This window comes from Pimephales promelas, chromosome 10 (genome assembly GCF_988280905.1).
Source record: "Pimephales promelas chromosome 10, fPimPro1.hap1.1, whole genome shotgun sequence".
NCBI classification, from domain to species: Eukaryota; Metazoa; Chordata; class Actinopteri; order Cypriniformes; family Leuciscidae; genus Pimephales; species Pimephales promelas.
Window position 1 is genome coordinate 21,617,971 of NC_142778.1, and position 17,526 is coordinate 21,635,496.

Genomic DNA, 17,526 nt, shown 5'->3' on the forward strand with positions numbered 1-17,526 from the left:
AAGTTCAACTCAAACAATCAAGATATTCAGAGATTTTATCAAGTTAATAAAATTAATTAATACTGTGATATTAACTAAGCCACTGAAGTTTTTTAGAGTTTACACACACAAAAAAAGAATTAAGCAGCAAACTGTTTTCAACATTAATAATGATAAGAAATATTTCTTGAGCAGGAAATCAGCATAGAATGATTTCTAAAGGATCATGTGAGACTGATAACTGGAAATGCTACTGAAAATTTAGCATCACTTAAAAAAACATTACAATTTAAAATATATTAATACAATTTTTAAATTTCAATAATATTTCGCAATATTTCTGTTTTTACTGTATATTTAATAAAAAATAAATGCAGCTTTAACTACCATTCAAAATGTTTTTGAAGGAACCAATGTAATGCCATTTGATTAAAGGGTTAGTTCACCCAAAAATGAAAATTCTGGCAGTATTTACTCACCCTCATGTTGTTCCAAACCTTTATGTGTTTATTTGTTCTGCTAAACACAAAGGAAGGTATTTAAGAATGTTTTAATCAAACAGATCGTTTGATTAAAACATTCTTTCAAATATCTTCCTTTGTGTTCAGCAGAACAAATAAACACATAGAGGATTGGACAACATGAGGGTGAGTAAATACTGACAGAATTTTCATTTTTGGGTGAACTAACCCTTTAAATACTAGCATACAAGTGCTTTATTCTCTTACTCTCTTTGTTCTATAGGTTTTGTGTCTGTCGAGGGATCTGGACGCTGTAGTCTGTTTAGCCGGCAGCATATACACACTTTTGACGGTGTGATTTATGAGTTTCCTGGAGAGTGCAGCTACATGCTGGCGGGAGACTGCCAACACAGAAGCTTCTCCATACTGGGTAAAAAAAAAAAATCCTGTCACACACACACACACACACAAAAATCGTTTTTCCTAAATTAAACAGACTATGGCTTGTTTGTAAGGATGTGTGTTTACTTCTAGGCGATTTCTCTCACGGAAAGAGGAAAGGAGTGACTTTGTTTCTGGGAGAATTCTTTGAGCTTCACCTCTCTGTTCATGGAACTCTGTCTCAAGGAGCAGAGAGGTACATACTGGAAATGTCCTACTCTTGAAAATAAAAGCACTGCCAACATCCATGGAAACTTTCCATTCCACAAAAAATGAATGTTAAATAATAAAATTAGGCAGAATTAATCTTTTTTTTTTTTAACTGTTCATTGAAAGGTTATTTGGGGAAACAAAAATGGTTCTTCTATGAATGTCATGCAAACCTTTATTTTTTTTTGAAGTCAAAATATAAAATAAAATGCTTAATGCAATTTCAATGGAAGCAATCCTAAAGGGATCAAAAAGAATCCCATAAGATTCTACTGAATTAACTGTATTTTTTTATTTTAACTTTTATTTTGGATGCGATTAATCGCGATTAATCGTTTGACAGCCCTAATATATATATATATATATATATATATATATATACATTACAGTGTGTTATCCTAATTTTATTTTTGAAGAATTCAAAATAGTGTAGAATATTCCATTAGCATTCTTTTAATATTTTTATATGCATCATTATATATCACTATACCATGTTGATATAACCATCTTAGACCATCATGAATCCACCAGGCTGGATTAGTGTTGTTGGTAACTATTGGGTAAAATAGTTCATCAGCCTGGTTAGGGCACCAGCTCATCAGCATATGCAACACAACTAATGATCAGCTATGCTACTCATTTAATCTGGGTATCATATAAAAATGTTTGTTGTTGTTTTTTTTTTGGTTCCCTCCAGGCTCCCATTGCCATATGCATCGAGCTCTGTGTTTGCAGGGTTCGAGCTGGGGTACTTTCGACTATGGAGTGAAGAGTTCGGGTTCTCCATCCGTATAGACCCCTCGCATAACATTCAACTAACGCTCAGCAAGCATCACAGCAACCGTACATGTGGCCTGTGTGGAAACTACAATTATTTGGTGGAGGATGAGTACACCGCACAAGAAGGTGCGACACTAATGCAGACATGAACACGACAACATACCTCTCAAACAATCTTTCGGTAAGACCATGTTTTAATAGCATTGGACAGGATGCTGATTAATAAGAGCTGGGGAAATAGGTGGCGTCAATATTCATCCAGAAGACAAAACAATAGAAAGTTCAAAAACTAGCTTTGTTTCATAGCCTTATTTGGGCCTTTAGAGGGCATGTTAGTGTCCTGCTGTCATTGTTTCATATTACAGCTTTTGTAGTTGATGGTGCACTTAGTAGATGTTTAAGTTTAGAACAGAAGTTCACATGAGTTCACTACATAACACAGACTCGAAACTGACTGCTCATGATAATTAATCACATTTCTCAAAGCTACACTGTGTGATTTTTACCCCCATCTAGTGGTGAAAAGGTATATGACCATCCAGTGAATATTAATTTCTGTTCCTCTCAATTCTGATTTCTTTTAACTCCTACGGTGGCCAATGTAGTCCAAGATTAACATGGCTTCCAGTTCGACCTCGTCCATGAGTGTTAACTCAAACGTAAACGCGAAAGGCGACGCTTGAATTAACGGGTATGTCCCTCTTTGGCTAATGTACTTTCAAGATGGAGGGGCAACATGGCGACCGACCGACATTAGAACCCCTTACCCGTATGTATTTTCAATGGCATGTTATAATCTCTCGAGAATAATTTATTACTTGAACGAAGTAAATATACATTAATGAGCACATATATTTTTGAAAGAACTAAGTGTTTTAGCTAAGAATAAACTAAAAGAGTTACACAGTGTAGCTTTAAGACTGTGATGTGTAAAAACAAAAATAAAAAAGACCATTACTTTAATGTGTTCATTAAAATAACAAAAAAAAAACAACACTTATTAACATTATAAATGTATTTTCTGTCACGTTTGCTTGAATTAATACTTGCTGAATAAAAGTATTAATTTCTTTAAAAAAATATATAAAATATATAAGTGTTTTATGTACAGTTTGTGGTAAAATATGACCAGACCATGTTCTTGACAGACTTAAGTGTGTGCGTGTGTTTTTAGGTTTTCTGACAGATGATCCATACGACTTTGCAAATTCCTGGGCCATGAAAGGAGCAGATGAACCCTGTAAACGCGTCTTGCCCCCGTCGCAGAGCTGCAACAGCACCGGAGAATCAGCGAAAGTCAGATGCTTCCCTGCACAACATAAATTTACAATCCACTAAGTACCTTATCATATAGATTGCACAGTCACACTTTAGATTAGGGTCCAATTCTCACTATTAACTATGACTTTTGCCTCAATAAACTCCTAATTATTGCATTGTAAGGAAACTTAGTTGTTACGTTTAGGTAATGGGTAGGATTGAGGGATGTAGAATATGGTCATGCAGAATAAGGCATTAATATGTGCTTTATAAATACTAAAAAACACCCAATTTCCTAGTAATATGCATGCAAATAAGCAAATAGTGAGAATTGTACCCTAAACTAAAGTGTTACTACAGTGTGTGTATGCGTGTGTTTCAGGATCAGATGTCACGGTGTGAGGCCATGAGCAGCTCAGCACTCTACCTGCGTTGTGCTCACCTTGTGGATGCGGCAGCATTTGTGTCCGTGTGTGAGTCTGATGCCTGTCACTGCAGAACGGGAGACGAATGCGTGTGTCAGGCCATGCTGGAGTATGCCCGCACCTGTGCCAATCACGGCGTTACACTGTCCAATTGGCATGTGCATAGCCAGTGCTGTAAGTAATCTCACTTTCACACTTATATATCTGGTATTGACTATGTGTATATCCACATGTTACTATTTGTTCAGCCCCTAAGTGTCCTGTTGGCATGGAGTACAGCATCTGCACCCCGACTTGCTCCACGTCCTGTCAGAGTGTAAACATCCAGGAAGTGTGCAATGAGGAGTGTGTTGATGGCTGCAACTGCCCAGGTGAGAGTGATACCGGTCAACCAATTTACATTAATTTTGTTTTTGCTTCTTGCTGTTTATGACCTCTATCTTGTGTGTTTTTAATGTCAGCAAAGTTGATGCTTTAATATTAAACAAGGACTATAATTTTACACTACCTTTTTCTTAACGCCGAAAAAAAACAAAACATATTAGAAGGATCATGTGACACAAGTCTTGAATAATGATGCTAAAAATTCAGCTTTGCATCACAAGAATAAATTATATTTGTAAGTAAATTAAAATAAATAAAAAAAAAAATTTTTTTAAATGTTAATAATATTTCACAACATTACTGTTTTTACTGTATCTTTGGTCATGCCTTGGTGTGCACAAGAAACTTATTTCAAAATTTAAAAATATTATTCCTACCCCAACTTTAAAATGGTAGTGATTCCTACCCCAACTTTAAAAAAATAAATCGAAAAAATATTTTATACATATATTCTCTGATGCAACTGTGTGCATTCTAGCTTTTAGGTTAATTTATCTTTACAAGACAAGACAAAGAAACTGACCACCAATGATATTGTTTATCTTAGCATTATATGTTCCTTTTCCTGCTTAATGTTGAATGTGTGAATTGTGTTTGTCAGCGGGTAAGGTTTTGGATGGAGATCGTTGTGTTGACGTCTCTCAGTGCTCGTGCTCGCATGCTGGACGTAGCTACCCTCCTGGTTCCTCCATATCACAGGACTGTAACACATGGTGGGACCCACACACCCTCCCACACATACGTACACACATAAAAAACAATGCATTCAAATATGTGTGGCTACTAGTACTATATTTGCACACATTCACTTAAACTCACCTTCACTTTTAGCATCTGTCGCCATGGATCATGGGAATGTACCAACGAAGGATGTCCTGGTAAATGTGAATTTGTTACTTTTCTTTATTTTTATTAACCTTCAAATAATTAATACATTCATTTAATGTCAATCTAGCTCAATTTCTAGTAAATAACACAAAATATAATTTTTCTAAATGTTTTTCAAATGCAATTTTAATGTTGACATTAAATATTTCTGAATGAATTGAATATGATATTTCTGAATATGAATGAATATGATATTTCTGAATCCCTGATGAAGGAACCTTGCTTTCTTATCGATTTCTTCGTCTGTCTCTTCTTAGGGGGTTGTCTGGTGACAGGACAGTCCCATTATAAGACGTTTGACGATAAGTTCTTCACCTTCAGTGGGATTTGTCAGTATCTGCTCGCTAAAGACTGCCAGAGCAACTCTTTTTCGGCAATCATTGAGACTGCACAGGTCTTAAATCTTGTAGTATATACGCTTGAGCTTGTTTGTTTGTCTATGTGCTGCTTATGGTTGTATTTTTCTGCTGAAGTGTGCAGATGACCAAGATGCCATCTGCACACGTTCAATTACACTGAGATTCCGAGATCTGGCCAATCAGACGGTTCACCTCAAGCATGGGGGCGTGGTCTCTGTGGATGGAATGGATGTGAAAACACCCTTAATTAATGGTCTGTCAAGTAGCGAAATACACACAATGCATAAACAGAACATATTTAATGCCTTTTTTCAAACACATGACAGCTACAATGTAATACTGATGTAAAAATTATAGCGCAGCATAACAGTAATGTGTTTGCGTGTAGGTCCCCTAAGAGTGCAGAGTACGGTGTTGTCATCTGTAAGATTGCGTTACGGTGACGATCTACATCTGGATTGGGATGGCAGAGGACGAGTTTTGCTGAAGGTGAGTGTGCATTTCTGGAAAAACCAGGCTACACACTGAAAAAACAAAACATTTAAACAACTTTCACTCAGAAATTACTAGTAAATTTCATAAACAAATATTACAGAAAATCTTTTGGTAATTAAAATGAAGCTGAAATAAAATAAAATTTCATGACATTTTTTAGAAATGTTGACTTGGCAGCAAACTGAAATAAATATGTTTAAAAGTACAAGGATGACTATTTTTGGACCATTTGTATAACACCTGTGACAGTTTTATGATATAAATTCTAAATTTTGAAAGCTTTGTAGCCTAAATTCATCACCTAAACCACTTTGAATTAACAAACAACCAGCTTTTACCCTCCAGAAGAAACCTCGTAAAACAAATCAACCACTTGTTTTAAACTGGTTTTAGCTGGAATATTCAAGTGTGGATCACATGTCATGTGTTTGAGAATGCAAGGTGCTTTATGCACTCAAAATAATTGTAAGACAACTTGCGTATAATAATATATAGGCCTAATAATATGCATTTAAGGGGCCAGACAGGCCAATTTAGTTCAAAAGGAATTATAAATTAATTTATAGGGAATCTTAACAGATTCACTTATACGGCCGAGCAAATGACTCGTCCATCGTTCCATCGAACGGGCCGTATAACTAACCTCAGCAGCGGATATAAATATCCAAACTATAGTGAAACACTATTTATTAGCAAGGTAACTTAGATCAGCAGTTTAAGACATTAAATCTGTAACCACACAACATTTTGGGATGAATTTATGCATTTTATATGTGAAGTCTCTGTGGCTTTGAGAGATTTCCCATTGGTTTTCCCGGGAGAAAACCCATTGTCCTGGGATCAAACACCTTTGCCGTTATCTTGGTGGGTGTATCTCTGAACCAATCAGTGTTTTCCAAACTATCTAACTTTGACAACGTTTGTCCTCTCTTCAGGCTCATTGAAGCTGGATCTTTATGGTTCTGGAATGTTGATTTTAGGTCTAGAGTCAGGTGTTGAATTCTGTTTAAATGAATCACTTGGAAGATTCATTTGTGTTTGGTTCACCCTCAAATCCCCATGTACATATAAAGTCTGTCTGTGAAATGCAGAATCTGGGACATGTATCAAATATACCCGCGCTGCAAACCTGGTGTGTGTGTGTGTGTGTGTTTGCAGCTAAACCCTGCCTATGCTGGGAAAACGTGCGGTCTGTGTGGTAATTATAATGGTAACCAAGGAGACGACTTCTTAACTGTGGGCGGGCTGGTGGAGACACGCGTCGAAGGATTCGGCAATGCATGGAAGATGAACGCGGACTGTGATGATCTTCAATTGCAACACTCAGATCCCTGTATTTTAAATCCTAAGAGAGGTATACACAAACACACTGTGACAAGGTTGTGACAAGGGGCACAGATGTCAAATTTTAAGAATCTGTTATTAATCTGAACATATTGACCACTAATCTGAGTATTAGTAGAAATGTAGTGGTGTACATATTTATACCTTTAATTAGCATGTTTAATAATGTTCACTTTGCAATATCTTAAATTAAGAGGAACTGATGTCACCAATAGCTGTTTGCATGTATGATGTCATGATTTATAAAAGCACTGAACACTAGAGGGCAACAAAGACTAGCAGTTGACAACCTGATAGATTTGTATGTGTGTGTGTGTGTGTGTGTGTGTGTCTACAGTGCGTTTTGCAGAAGAAGCCTGTGTTGTGCTGCTCTCTGTGAAATTTGAGCCCTGTCATGATGTGGTCAGACCTGAGCCATATGTGACAAATTGCCGCTATGATGTGTGCTCCTGCGCAGACGGGCAAGAGTGCCTGTGTGATGCCGTCCACAGCTATGCAGCCGCCTGCACAGCAAAGGGAGTGCTAATCAACTGGAGGGGTCATGGATACTGTGGTATGTCTCCTTCTGTCTGTAGGTTTAAACTCAAGAGTTAAGAGTCAAAACAGTACCAAAACGGTTGAATAAACATACTAAATAAAGTTAATGGAAACTCTCCATCATGATAGAAAACCAAACTGGTGTGTGTGTGTGTGTTTGAGCAGAACTGACCTGTCCGGATGATCAGGTGTACGAGGTTTGTGGGAATGTGTGTAATCAGACGTGCCGGTCTCTATCGCTGCCTGACAGTGATTGTGGTGGGTTCTGTGAAGAAGGCTGTTTCTGCCCCAGAGGACTCTTCCTCAGTGACGCAGGGGAGTGTGTGCAACCCGAACACTGCTCGTGCCACCATAACGGAGAGATCTTTGAGCCCAACGACATGATCGGTGACCATCACGCCATCTGGTTAGCAGGGAAAAAACACATTATTTTACTATACAGTTACACGTCAGGTTTCTTTGATAGCTTGATGTTTGGTCAACTGCCTGTGATTCACCAGACTCATATGATATTAAATATAAAGTGTTTACATGACACAGACTATTGTTATATTGCCACTGTCTTATTAAAAGTACTAGTTGGCACTAATCAGAATATTGGCTTTAAAGGGGTACTCCACTTTTTTTGGAAATAGTATATTAATAGTATAATTTTTTCCTACTATGGAAGTCAATGGGATCAGAAACTGTCTGGTTACTGATATTCTTCTAAATATCAGAAAATCGGCTGAATGGATTCGAAAACGGTGAAACTCGACTGTTTAACTCTGGGGGAGTTGTAAAATGAGCCTATTTCCAAAAAAAGTGGAGTATCCCTTTAATTTAATTGAAATTTGAATATCATCTGTCATGAAATACATATATAAAGTGTATAAATATACATAGTAAATGTACTAATATTTCAAAATATTACTGTTTTTACTGTATTTTTGATCAAATAAATGCAGATTTGCTGAGCATAAGAGATTTCTGTCAAAAAATAAAAATATTTCCAACTCCAAATTTATGTTTATGTAGTTTTTTAATGTTGTTTTTTTTGTGTGTAGTGTATGTGAGAGTGGATCCATGCAATGCACTTCTAATGAAGCCACGGGATCAACCCTGACTGACCTCTTCTTTGACGACCCTTCTTCTTCAAGAGGTATTTCTCCATGCTTTCATAACTCTGCAGTTTTAATGGAGCACAACTAACTGCCCTTTGATACAAGTGGACAGAAGATTGTAGTTTAGATAAATGAAGTACATATAATGCATTCTTTATGTGTGTGTGTGTTTCCCCTGTAGGCCGGCGCTCTATCTCTTGTCCACCTCCACTACAGCGGTTTGAGTGTGAAAGTGCAAGGGATGCTGGGATAGAGTGTGCTAAAACCTGCCAGAATCTGGAGCTGGAGTGTGTCAGTCAGGGATGTGTGTCTGGCTGTATGTGTCCACCTGGAACGGTAAGTTGAACACGAAATGTTTTAATGAACCGTTTGACACTTGATATAATTTATACTTATATTCATAAACCTAGAACTATATTTATACTGTTTTGATAAATATTTCTGGGGGGAAAAAACGTATGAAAATATACTACCATTCAACAGTTTGGGATTCTTTAGTAGTCTCTTTTGCTCACCAAGGATGCCTTTATTTGATTAAAAATAAATTAAATAGTAATAATGTGAAATATTATTGCCATTTAAAACAATTGTTTTCTATTTGAATATATTTTCAAATATTATTTACTCCTGTGACACAGAGCTAATTTTCAGCATCATTACTCCAGTCATTACTAATATGCTGAATTTCTGCTCAATAAACATCTATAATTAATCCCATTTTTGGGATTTTTTTTCAGAATTTTTTGATGAATGTTCAATTTGAAACAGAAAACTTTTGTAAAAGTATACATTTTATGTGTAACGATTAACTTCTGATTTCAAAGCTGTAATGTCAATAATTGAACACACATTATAATAATAATAATAATATAAATAATAATAATAATAATTGAACACATTATGATTATAAAATTTGCTAAATTATTTAAATCATTAATATTATCTACAGCATATTATATTTTTCTACATAATTAAAATCTTTTTCTTTTAACGTATGCAGCTTTTTAATGTTTACAACTTTTTAGACTACAAAAAAGAGAATTGTTTCATGTTATGGGTGTTTGCAGGTTCGACACCGAAGAGAATGCATTCCACAAGACCAGTGCCCTTGTTACCATAACAACCGCCCCTATGCCTCAGGACAGAGCATTAATGTGGACTGCAACACCTGGTAAATGAGCCAATCATGGATCTTCTACAGGCATTTTGTTGCATACATCAGACGTAGGCCTATAAACATTCATATCATTGTGTTACAATTACATTTCCCTTTCTTTCCCAGTGTTTGTGAGAAGCGTCAGTGGAAGTGTACACAGCGTGTGTGTGACGGTGTGTGTCGCGTTATAGGAGAGACAAACTACATCAGCTTCGACGGACTGAAGTTCTCGTTTCCTGGACCTTGCCAATACGTACTAGCTCAGGTAAAGTCAATATTCTCACTCTCGTGCTCTCTTTTCTCTTCTGTTCCTCGTATTCATTCAAGTTTTCGCCCATTCTTCTGTGTCCGTCTGAGTAGGATTACTGCAACGGATTGGGTGGCACGTTCAGGGTTCTGGTGGAGAACTCCGCTTGTGGGATCGCAGGATACCGCTGCAGTAAAAGCATCACAGTGATGTACATGGGAGGACTGATTGTAATGGAACATGGCGAGGTAACACTGAAATTGATTTATAGAGTTATATTTGACTCTATAAAGCAGATAGCTACAGTCTTGGATGCTGCTCTATCTCTGTTGTCTTCTTCTGTAGGTGAGGATGAAGAGGCCTGTGTTGAAAGAGACAGTGGTTGAGATTGTGCGCTCTGGACAGTATTACATCATCCTTCTGGGTAAACACATCTCCATCACCTGGGACACAGGGACCCGAATCTCACTGCAGATCAATGGACAGTACAGGGTAACACACATACAAAGAAAAAGACACACATACACACATCTTACTAGCTATCAAAATGAGCACATTCCATAGATGACTTCTTTTTGTGTTGTTAAAAATATTAGCAAGTTAACTAAAAAAAAACATTTTTAGAGTAAAAAATGTATTAATGAATCGAATATTATGAATAAAAAAACTTTTTTTAATCTTTAAGCATAGCCCCAAAGGAAGCCAGATTTATTACAAATATTTTTTAATGTAAAGATAAATTAATAAAATTTTATAAATAAAAAGATTTGAATTCTTTTGAATTGTGGAAACCTTTAGCATGTTCTGGATTGAAAGTGATTTTTTGTCAAATTTACCATGTAAACAAAAAAGAATAATCATTTAAATGATTTATGAATCCAAATGTATGTATAAAATATCATTTAGAATGGTATAATTTTTTACCTTTGTGCATGTCCACAATATGGGTTTTTGTCTGATTTATCTAGTTAATTTAAAAAGTTAAAAAAAGATTTATGAATAAAATGTTTTGAATCATTTTATATTTTAACATGTACCCAGCGAGTTCATACTTAACAAGAGTTAATGCTACTGTAATAAAAACATGTTTAGAGTTAAATTACGTGATTTATTTAATTTTGTTTTTACCTTTGGGCATGTCCCAGAAGTGAGTTTTTGTCAGATTTAATTGAAGTGAACTCTAAAAAAAATGTGAATTCAATTTATGAATTCAAATGTATTAATAAAATATAATTTAGAAATGATTTTTACCGTTGAGAATGTCTGCAATATGGGTTACAACTACTTATCTTAAAATATACACTTGAGAAGTTAAGTTAATTTGTGTGTGTTTAAGGGGAAAGTCTGTGGCCTTTGTGGAAATTTTGATGGCAGTCAGAATAACGATCTGTTGAGCAGCAGTAACCAGATGGAGGTTGGCGCTGCAGACTTTGGAAACTCGTGGAAAGTTCGACCTAGCTGTGCTGACGCTGTTCCGGTGAGTTACATCACGGCCTAAACTGGAGTGTCATTAGAGAAAGCCAGAACATAGAGACATGAAATGATCTGAGATTACATATTTTGATTTGCATGCAGGTGGTGTCTCAGTGCAGCACAGACATGGTGAAGCTGGTGACGGTGGAACAGTCCTGCCGTGTGCTCACCAGCGCCATCTTCAGGGAGTGCAATGTTGTGGTTGGTAACACTTATACTCAATAGTCACAATTAAATGATGACGATACACTAACATGAGGTGATTACTCTGCTTTCTTACCACTTCTTTCACTTGTTGACTTTTTACTCTGACTGTATCAGGTGGACCCCGAGCCGTACTGGGACATTTGTACTCATGACACATGCTCGTGTCCATCGGTTGGTGACTGTGCATGTTTCTGTAACACCATTGCTGCATACGCTCATGAATGTGCTCAGAAGGGGCTGCTGGTGAACTGGAGGTCCAACGATTTATGCCGTAAGTTTCACCACTGTACCCCTGAGGGCACTTCATGTAATGGTCATTTACCCCTTAGGGCACTTCATTTAAAGGTCATTTACTCACCCGCATGTCGTCACAAACGCGAGAGACTTCTTCTGCAGAACACAAAAGACGATATCTGGTTGAATGTTCACACACTTTTACACAATGATGTTGAAAATAACATAAATGTATTTCAAATGAATCGTGTACAGTATTCAAAGTCTTATGAAACTGTATACAATAGTGTTCTAAGAAATGTTTTTATCATTATTATCAAATTAAAGTGCAATATTAACTGCTTGGAATATATTTTACTTTTAACAAGGTATTTTCTTATTCTAACCACATAAAAATATGCATATTAATTTCTGTCAAATGCTTGCATATATATATATATATATATACACTAGGGTTGTAACATACACAAATTTGTCCCGCAAATTTTCTTGTTTCTTCAGCGTTGTAGCCTAAACACCATTAACCACCAATTATTGCAATAAGCTTCACATTTTGTTAATTTCAAGTGTATTTGAAAGTGTATTTTTTCAAATAATGTTCATTTTATCACGAAATTCAAACAATGTCATTTGACACTCTTAAATGTGGCGGTTTAACCCTTTAACCCAAAGGCAGATTATTACTTGAAATAAGTGTACTACAGAAAGTCATACTTTACAATAATGTGTGCTAAATGACTGTTTACCTACAGCATTGAGCTGTGAGGAACTGAATAAGGATGCAGGGGTGGAGTGTGAGTGGAGATATAACATCTGTGGTAGCGCTTGCCCTCCCACCTGCCAGCATCCTGAACCTCTGAGCTGTCCCATCACATGTGTGGAGGGATGCCATGCTGTCTGCCCACCAGGTAGCATCAATTCACAAGTAAATTGACTTCATAGACTTGAATCTCACTTTTGTTCGCACATTCACTCGTTTTGTCTGCTTCAATCCCTCAGGGCAAGTTTTAGATGAGGTTCTGAGGAAGTGTGTTGAACCGTCACAGTGTCAGGTGTGTGTGCATAACGGTGAGAGAATCTCCCATGGAAAACAGTTCATCATTAACCATGAAGATCCTCATCTTTGCCAGATATGGTATGCTATGCCACATTCTGTTTTGATCTCCATCACTCATTACTCCATGCAGCTTGTAGGAGAATCTCATAGAAATTTTAGGTCAAATTTAATTAAAAAATTAAGAAATAGGAAGAAGAGATTGTTATATAAGATGTTATACAAGTAGTATTTATTTTTATTACTATATTTAGCTTGTATTTATCTATTTTAGTCTTCATTTTAACATTAAGTATATTTACTTATTAACATAGTATTAACACATTATATTTAAATACATATTTTTTATATAATTTAAATGAGTTTACCCTTTATATATATATGAATACTATATATATATATATATATATATATATACTGTATATATGATATACTACATACATACATACATACATAGACTAATTTGCAATAAATTACTGTAAGAAAATATGGTAACACTTTATTTGAAGGGGTGTGCATAAGACTGACATGACACTGTCATAAACATGACATAACACCTGTCATGAACATGAAGGAGTCTTTATGAATGTTTATGACTGTTGTCATTTAGTGTCATTCGGTAAATTATGACACTTTTAATGCAAAGTTGACATTGTTTAAAATGTCTTTGTTATGACAACTTGACATTAACCAAGACAGAAATGTCTTGATTATGACAACTTGACATTAACAAAGACAAAAATGTCTTTGTTACGACAACTAGAAATTAACCAAGAAATCATAACTAGTCCAACGTGTTCCACTTTACTTGAGGGAAAGGGAAATATTAATGACACTGTTGTTGCATTTTACAGAGTAATAACCCTTAATGACATCTTTATAACTAGTACAATGTGTTCCACTTTACTTGAGGACAAGTAAAATAGTCATGTCACAGTTATAATGGTGTCATGACAACCAAAGTTAAAACCAGCCATAACATATGACAGGGTAATGTTAACACAAAGCTAAATAACTTCTTTAAGTTTGATAATTAGACCTGTTATGTCATATTTGTGACTGGTTATGATTTCTTGGTTAATGTCAAGTTGTCATAACAAAGACATTTTAAACAATGCCAACTTTGCATTAAAAGTGTCATAATTCACTGAATGACACTTAATGACAACAGTCATAAACATTCATAAAGACTCCTTCATGTTCATGACAGGTGTTATGTCATGTTTATGACAGTGTCATGTCAGTCTATGCACACCCCTTCAAATAAAGTGTTACCGAAAATATTTTTATGCTTTATAAAACAGGTTCTAATCCAATTTTGTGAGATTCATCCATTTGTTGTTTTCAGTCACTGTGAGAGCAACACGCTGACGTGCGGCCCATGTCCTGTAACTGGTTTGGCCTCCACACTAGCACCAACCACTGTCAGCAACACTCCTACGCCACTACCGTTTTCCACCCCGGTGCCAGCTGATGCCTGTGATAGGGCGATGGACCTGGCCTTCTTAGTGGATGGCTCCTCTGCTTTGAGTGAAGATGACTTCAGTTTAATCAAGCTCTTTATCCTCCGGGTCGTGGAGCGATTCAGAATGGGCTCTGCCCACACTCGCGCCACGGTTCTGCTCTTCCACTCCGGTGTGAAAAGTTATGACATGCAGGTGCAAAAATGGATCTTTAAGAAGATGGTGCGTGAGCTGCGTTACAGCGGTGGGGATGTCGCATTTATGGACGAGGCAATAAAATATTTAGCAGTATACATTTACGATAAAAACAAGCGCGAGCACGCAGGGCGAGTCGCTATATTGCTGACGGCGAGCTCAAATCCAAGGCCCATGCGTAGTACTCAGCGTCTACTGCGTAAAAAAGACATCACCATTCTCACTGTAGCTCTAGGGCCGGACGTCAACATGGCACAGGTTAATGAGATCACGAAGGCCACGCCCAGCAGTCGCTCATACATAGTGAGCAGCGTAGCGGAGCTAGACGATGAGGCTCTGGCCATCACAGACTACCTCTGCACTTTGGGACTGGAACCTGAACCCCCAAAGAAACCCCCTACCAGAAAGCCCAGCACCACTTTAGTCACCCCAACAACTACCACCACCTCTAAACTTACTGCTGCCACGGTTCCACCAACCGCTGCCATTGTAACCTCATTTCCTAGCATCCCCAGTCCTGGAATGACATTTCCTCCGCCCACAGTAACAACATCATATGAGGTTGTCTTCCTGTTGGAAAGCTCAAATGCAGTGGGGGAGGAAGGCTTCAATGAGACACGTGATGCTTTAGTCGATGTCATCGCTTCACTCGATCAGACAGAGGTGGAGAATCTACGGATCACGGTGATGCAGTACTCGCTCACGGTTACTGTGGTAATCAGCCGCATGGAATTGCAGCACAGGGAACTGGTGCTGCAGAGAATGCGACAGTTACGCTGGACCAAAGGTGCAGAGGTCAACACAGGCCACGCCATCCGTTCTGTTTATGAAACTGTCACTACAGACACACCAAGTAATACACCAGACCAGATGGTGTTTCTTATAACACAGAGCCCTCCAACGGACGTCATTCAGCGGCCTGCGACCTCCGCTCATAAGAAAGTGTATCCTATTGGGGTCGGCCAACAGATTCGATACGAGGATCTTGCACAGTTGAGCTTCCCGGATGAACCGATCATGCTAGATAATCCATCGGACCTTAAGATACTGCGGCCCATGCTGATCAATATCAGTAAAACAATCAGGAGGCCTCTGCTGCCCACACTACCACCAAGAGCCACATTGCCCCCTTCAGGTGAGATGCTACACTCTCTTCACGTCTTGCTACATTCTATGGCTGCACTTAAAGGGATAGTTCACTTTGAAATTATTTTTTGATATGTTTTAGCTTACCTCAAGGGCATCCAAGATGTAGATGTCTTTGTTTCCACAGTATCTTCCATTTTGATATTTTTTGGTCAAATCCGTTGTTGTCTATAAAATGGTGGTTTAGGGGGTCCTCCCCGTTCACCTCAAAGAGCATGCACAGAGAAGTCAAAATGAAACATGACTGAATGACTCATAAATGTAAGTACACATTGATGGCCTAAGACACGAAACGAGCGGTTTGTGTGAGAAAACGAACAGTATTCATATCGTTTTTATCGTTTTATTTAGATATATAAGAAAATCGCAATGGAAGACAATTTCGATATATCTATACATGTTTATGAGTGACGTAGACGCGCAAGCGGTCACTTCCGGCGCATGCGCAGACCGAAGCACCCGTGTCGTCAGATCAGTTGGACATGGCTGTGGTTATACAAGGTAAAAACGATATAAATACTGTTCGTTTTCTCACACAAACCGCTCGTTTCGTGTATTAGGCCAACAATGTGTACTTACATTTATGAGTCATTCAATCTTGTTTAATTTTGACTTTGACTGTGCATGCTCTTATGAAAAATATCAAAATTGAAAATACTGTGGAAACAAAGACACCTACATCTTGGATGCCCTTGAGGTAAGCTAAAACATATCAAAAATGAACTTCAAAGTGAACTATCCCTTTAATTTCTACATTTTCAAACACTAAACCATTGAAACTTTTGGTAAAAACCTGCAAGAAAAAAGCACAAAAAATTTTTTGTTGAAAAAAGCCAGTTTATAAGTGCTTCTCATTAGATATTTAAGAGGATGGTTGGTGCATGTTGCATTTCTAAATTCATGTTATAAGTGACTGAAACTCGACCAGAGATGAGTTCATGTGGAGCTGCATTTACTGTGAATCAAGCCACTTTGAAACACTGGATCACAAGCTGCTTCTGTTTAAAATAACACAGTGCCGCACTTCACTCTGAAACAGTGTATATATTATTTAATTCAATCGCAGCCTTTGCAATTTGATAATCATAACCAAATCGTGATTTTGGGATAGTTCACACAAAAATAACAGTTTATGGGCCCCATTGACTTCCAAAGTATTTTTCCCCTATACCATGGAAGTCAATGGGGCTCATCAACTTTTTGAGTACCGACATACTTCAAAATATCTTCTTTTGGATTGGAACAACTTGGGAGTGAGTAAATCATTAAAATTATTTATTTTTTGGGGGGTGAACTGTTCTTTTAGTTGTGCAGCCCCTCTATATTATTTCATTTCAATTGTCATCACAGTCTATTCCACTGCACAAGGTCTTTTTCATCTCAGTTCTCAGATTTTTCATTGAATGTGATTGCTGTAATTTCAAAGAATAAAAGATTAAAAAGGAACAGTGAGGCAGTAGAGAAAGGGACTTGTGCACAACAATGGAATGATGCAATTCCCTTAATTACTGTGGAAATTGGCCGGAAAATTATGCAGAAACATGGTGTTGTACACAAAATGATCGAAAATCATTGGATTTGGATTTGGCAGTGGCGCAGTGCTAGTCTGGCAGACGTACTACTTTAGTTTAAAATTTAAAACTCCTAAATGACATGAAATCACACTACAGGAATTCATTTTAGAC

At 37.2% G+C, this 17,526-nt stretch overlaps 1 protein-coding gene across 3 annotated transcripts in view; it reads left to right on the forward strand.

Moving 5' to 3' along the window:
- The window catches only part of vwf (von Willebrand factor), a 39,541-nt gene that overhangs the window by 3,326 nt on the left and 18,689 nt on the right, over positions 1-17,526 (forward strand). For all 3 annotated transcript variants that reach the window (XM_039654395.2, XM_039654396.2, XM_039654397.2), the window contains exons 3-28: positions 724-870; positions 975-1,077; positions 1,789-1,997; positions 3,046-3,167; positions 3,514-3,730; positions 3,805-3,927; positions 4,542-4,653; positions 4,772-4,818; positions 5,086-5,222; positions 5,302-5,440; positions 5,576-5,676; positions 6,841-7,036; positions 7,364-7,579; positions 7,729-7,969; positions 8,610-8,704; positions 8,848-9,002; positions 9,734-9,837; positions 9,949-10,087; positions 10,183-10,317; positions 10,415-10,561; positions 11,406-11,546; positions 11,645-11,743; positions 11,864-12,020; positions 12,736-12,891; positions 12,983-13,118; positions 14,386-15,830. In XM_039654395.2, the coding sequence (XP_039510329.2) occupies positions 724-870; positions 975-1,077; positions 1,789-1,997; positions 3,046-3,167; positions 3,514-3,730; positions 3,805-3,927; positions 4,542-4,653; positions 4,772-4,818; positions 5,086-5,222; positions 5,302-5,440; positions 5,576-5,676; positions 6,841-7,036; positions 7,364-7,579; positions 7,729-7,969; positions 8,610-8,704; positions 8,848-9,002; positions 9,734-9,837; positions 9,949-10,087; positions 10,183-10,317; positions 10,415-10,561; positions 11,406-11,546; positions 11,645-11,743; positions 11,864-12,020; positions 12,736-12,891; positions 12,983-13,118; positions 14,386-15,830 (5,019 nt within the window). The remainder of the gene's footprint in view (positions 1-723; positions 871-974; positions 1,078-1,788; positions 1,998-3,045; positions 3,168-3,513; positions 3,731-3,804; positions 3,928-4,541; positions 4,654-4,771; positions 4,819-5,085; positions 5,223-5,301; positions 5,441-5,575; positions 5,677-6,840; positions 7,037-7,363; positions 7,580-7,728; positions 7,970-8,609; positions 8,705-8,847; positions 9,003-9,733; positions 9,838-9,948; positions 10,088-10,182; positions 10,318-10,414; positions 10,562-11,405; positions 11,547-11,644; positions 11,744-11,863; positions 12,021-12,735; positions 12,892-12,982; positions 13,119-14,385; positions 15,831-17,526) is intronic.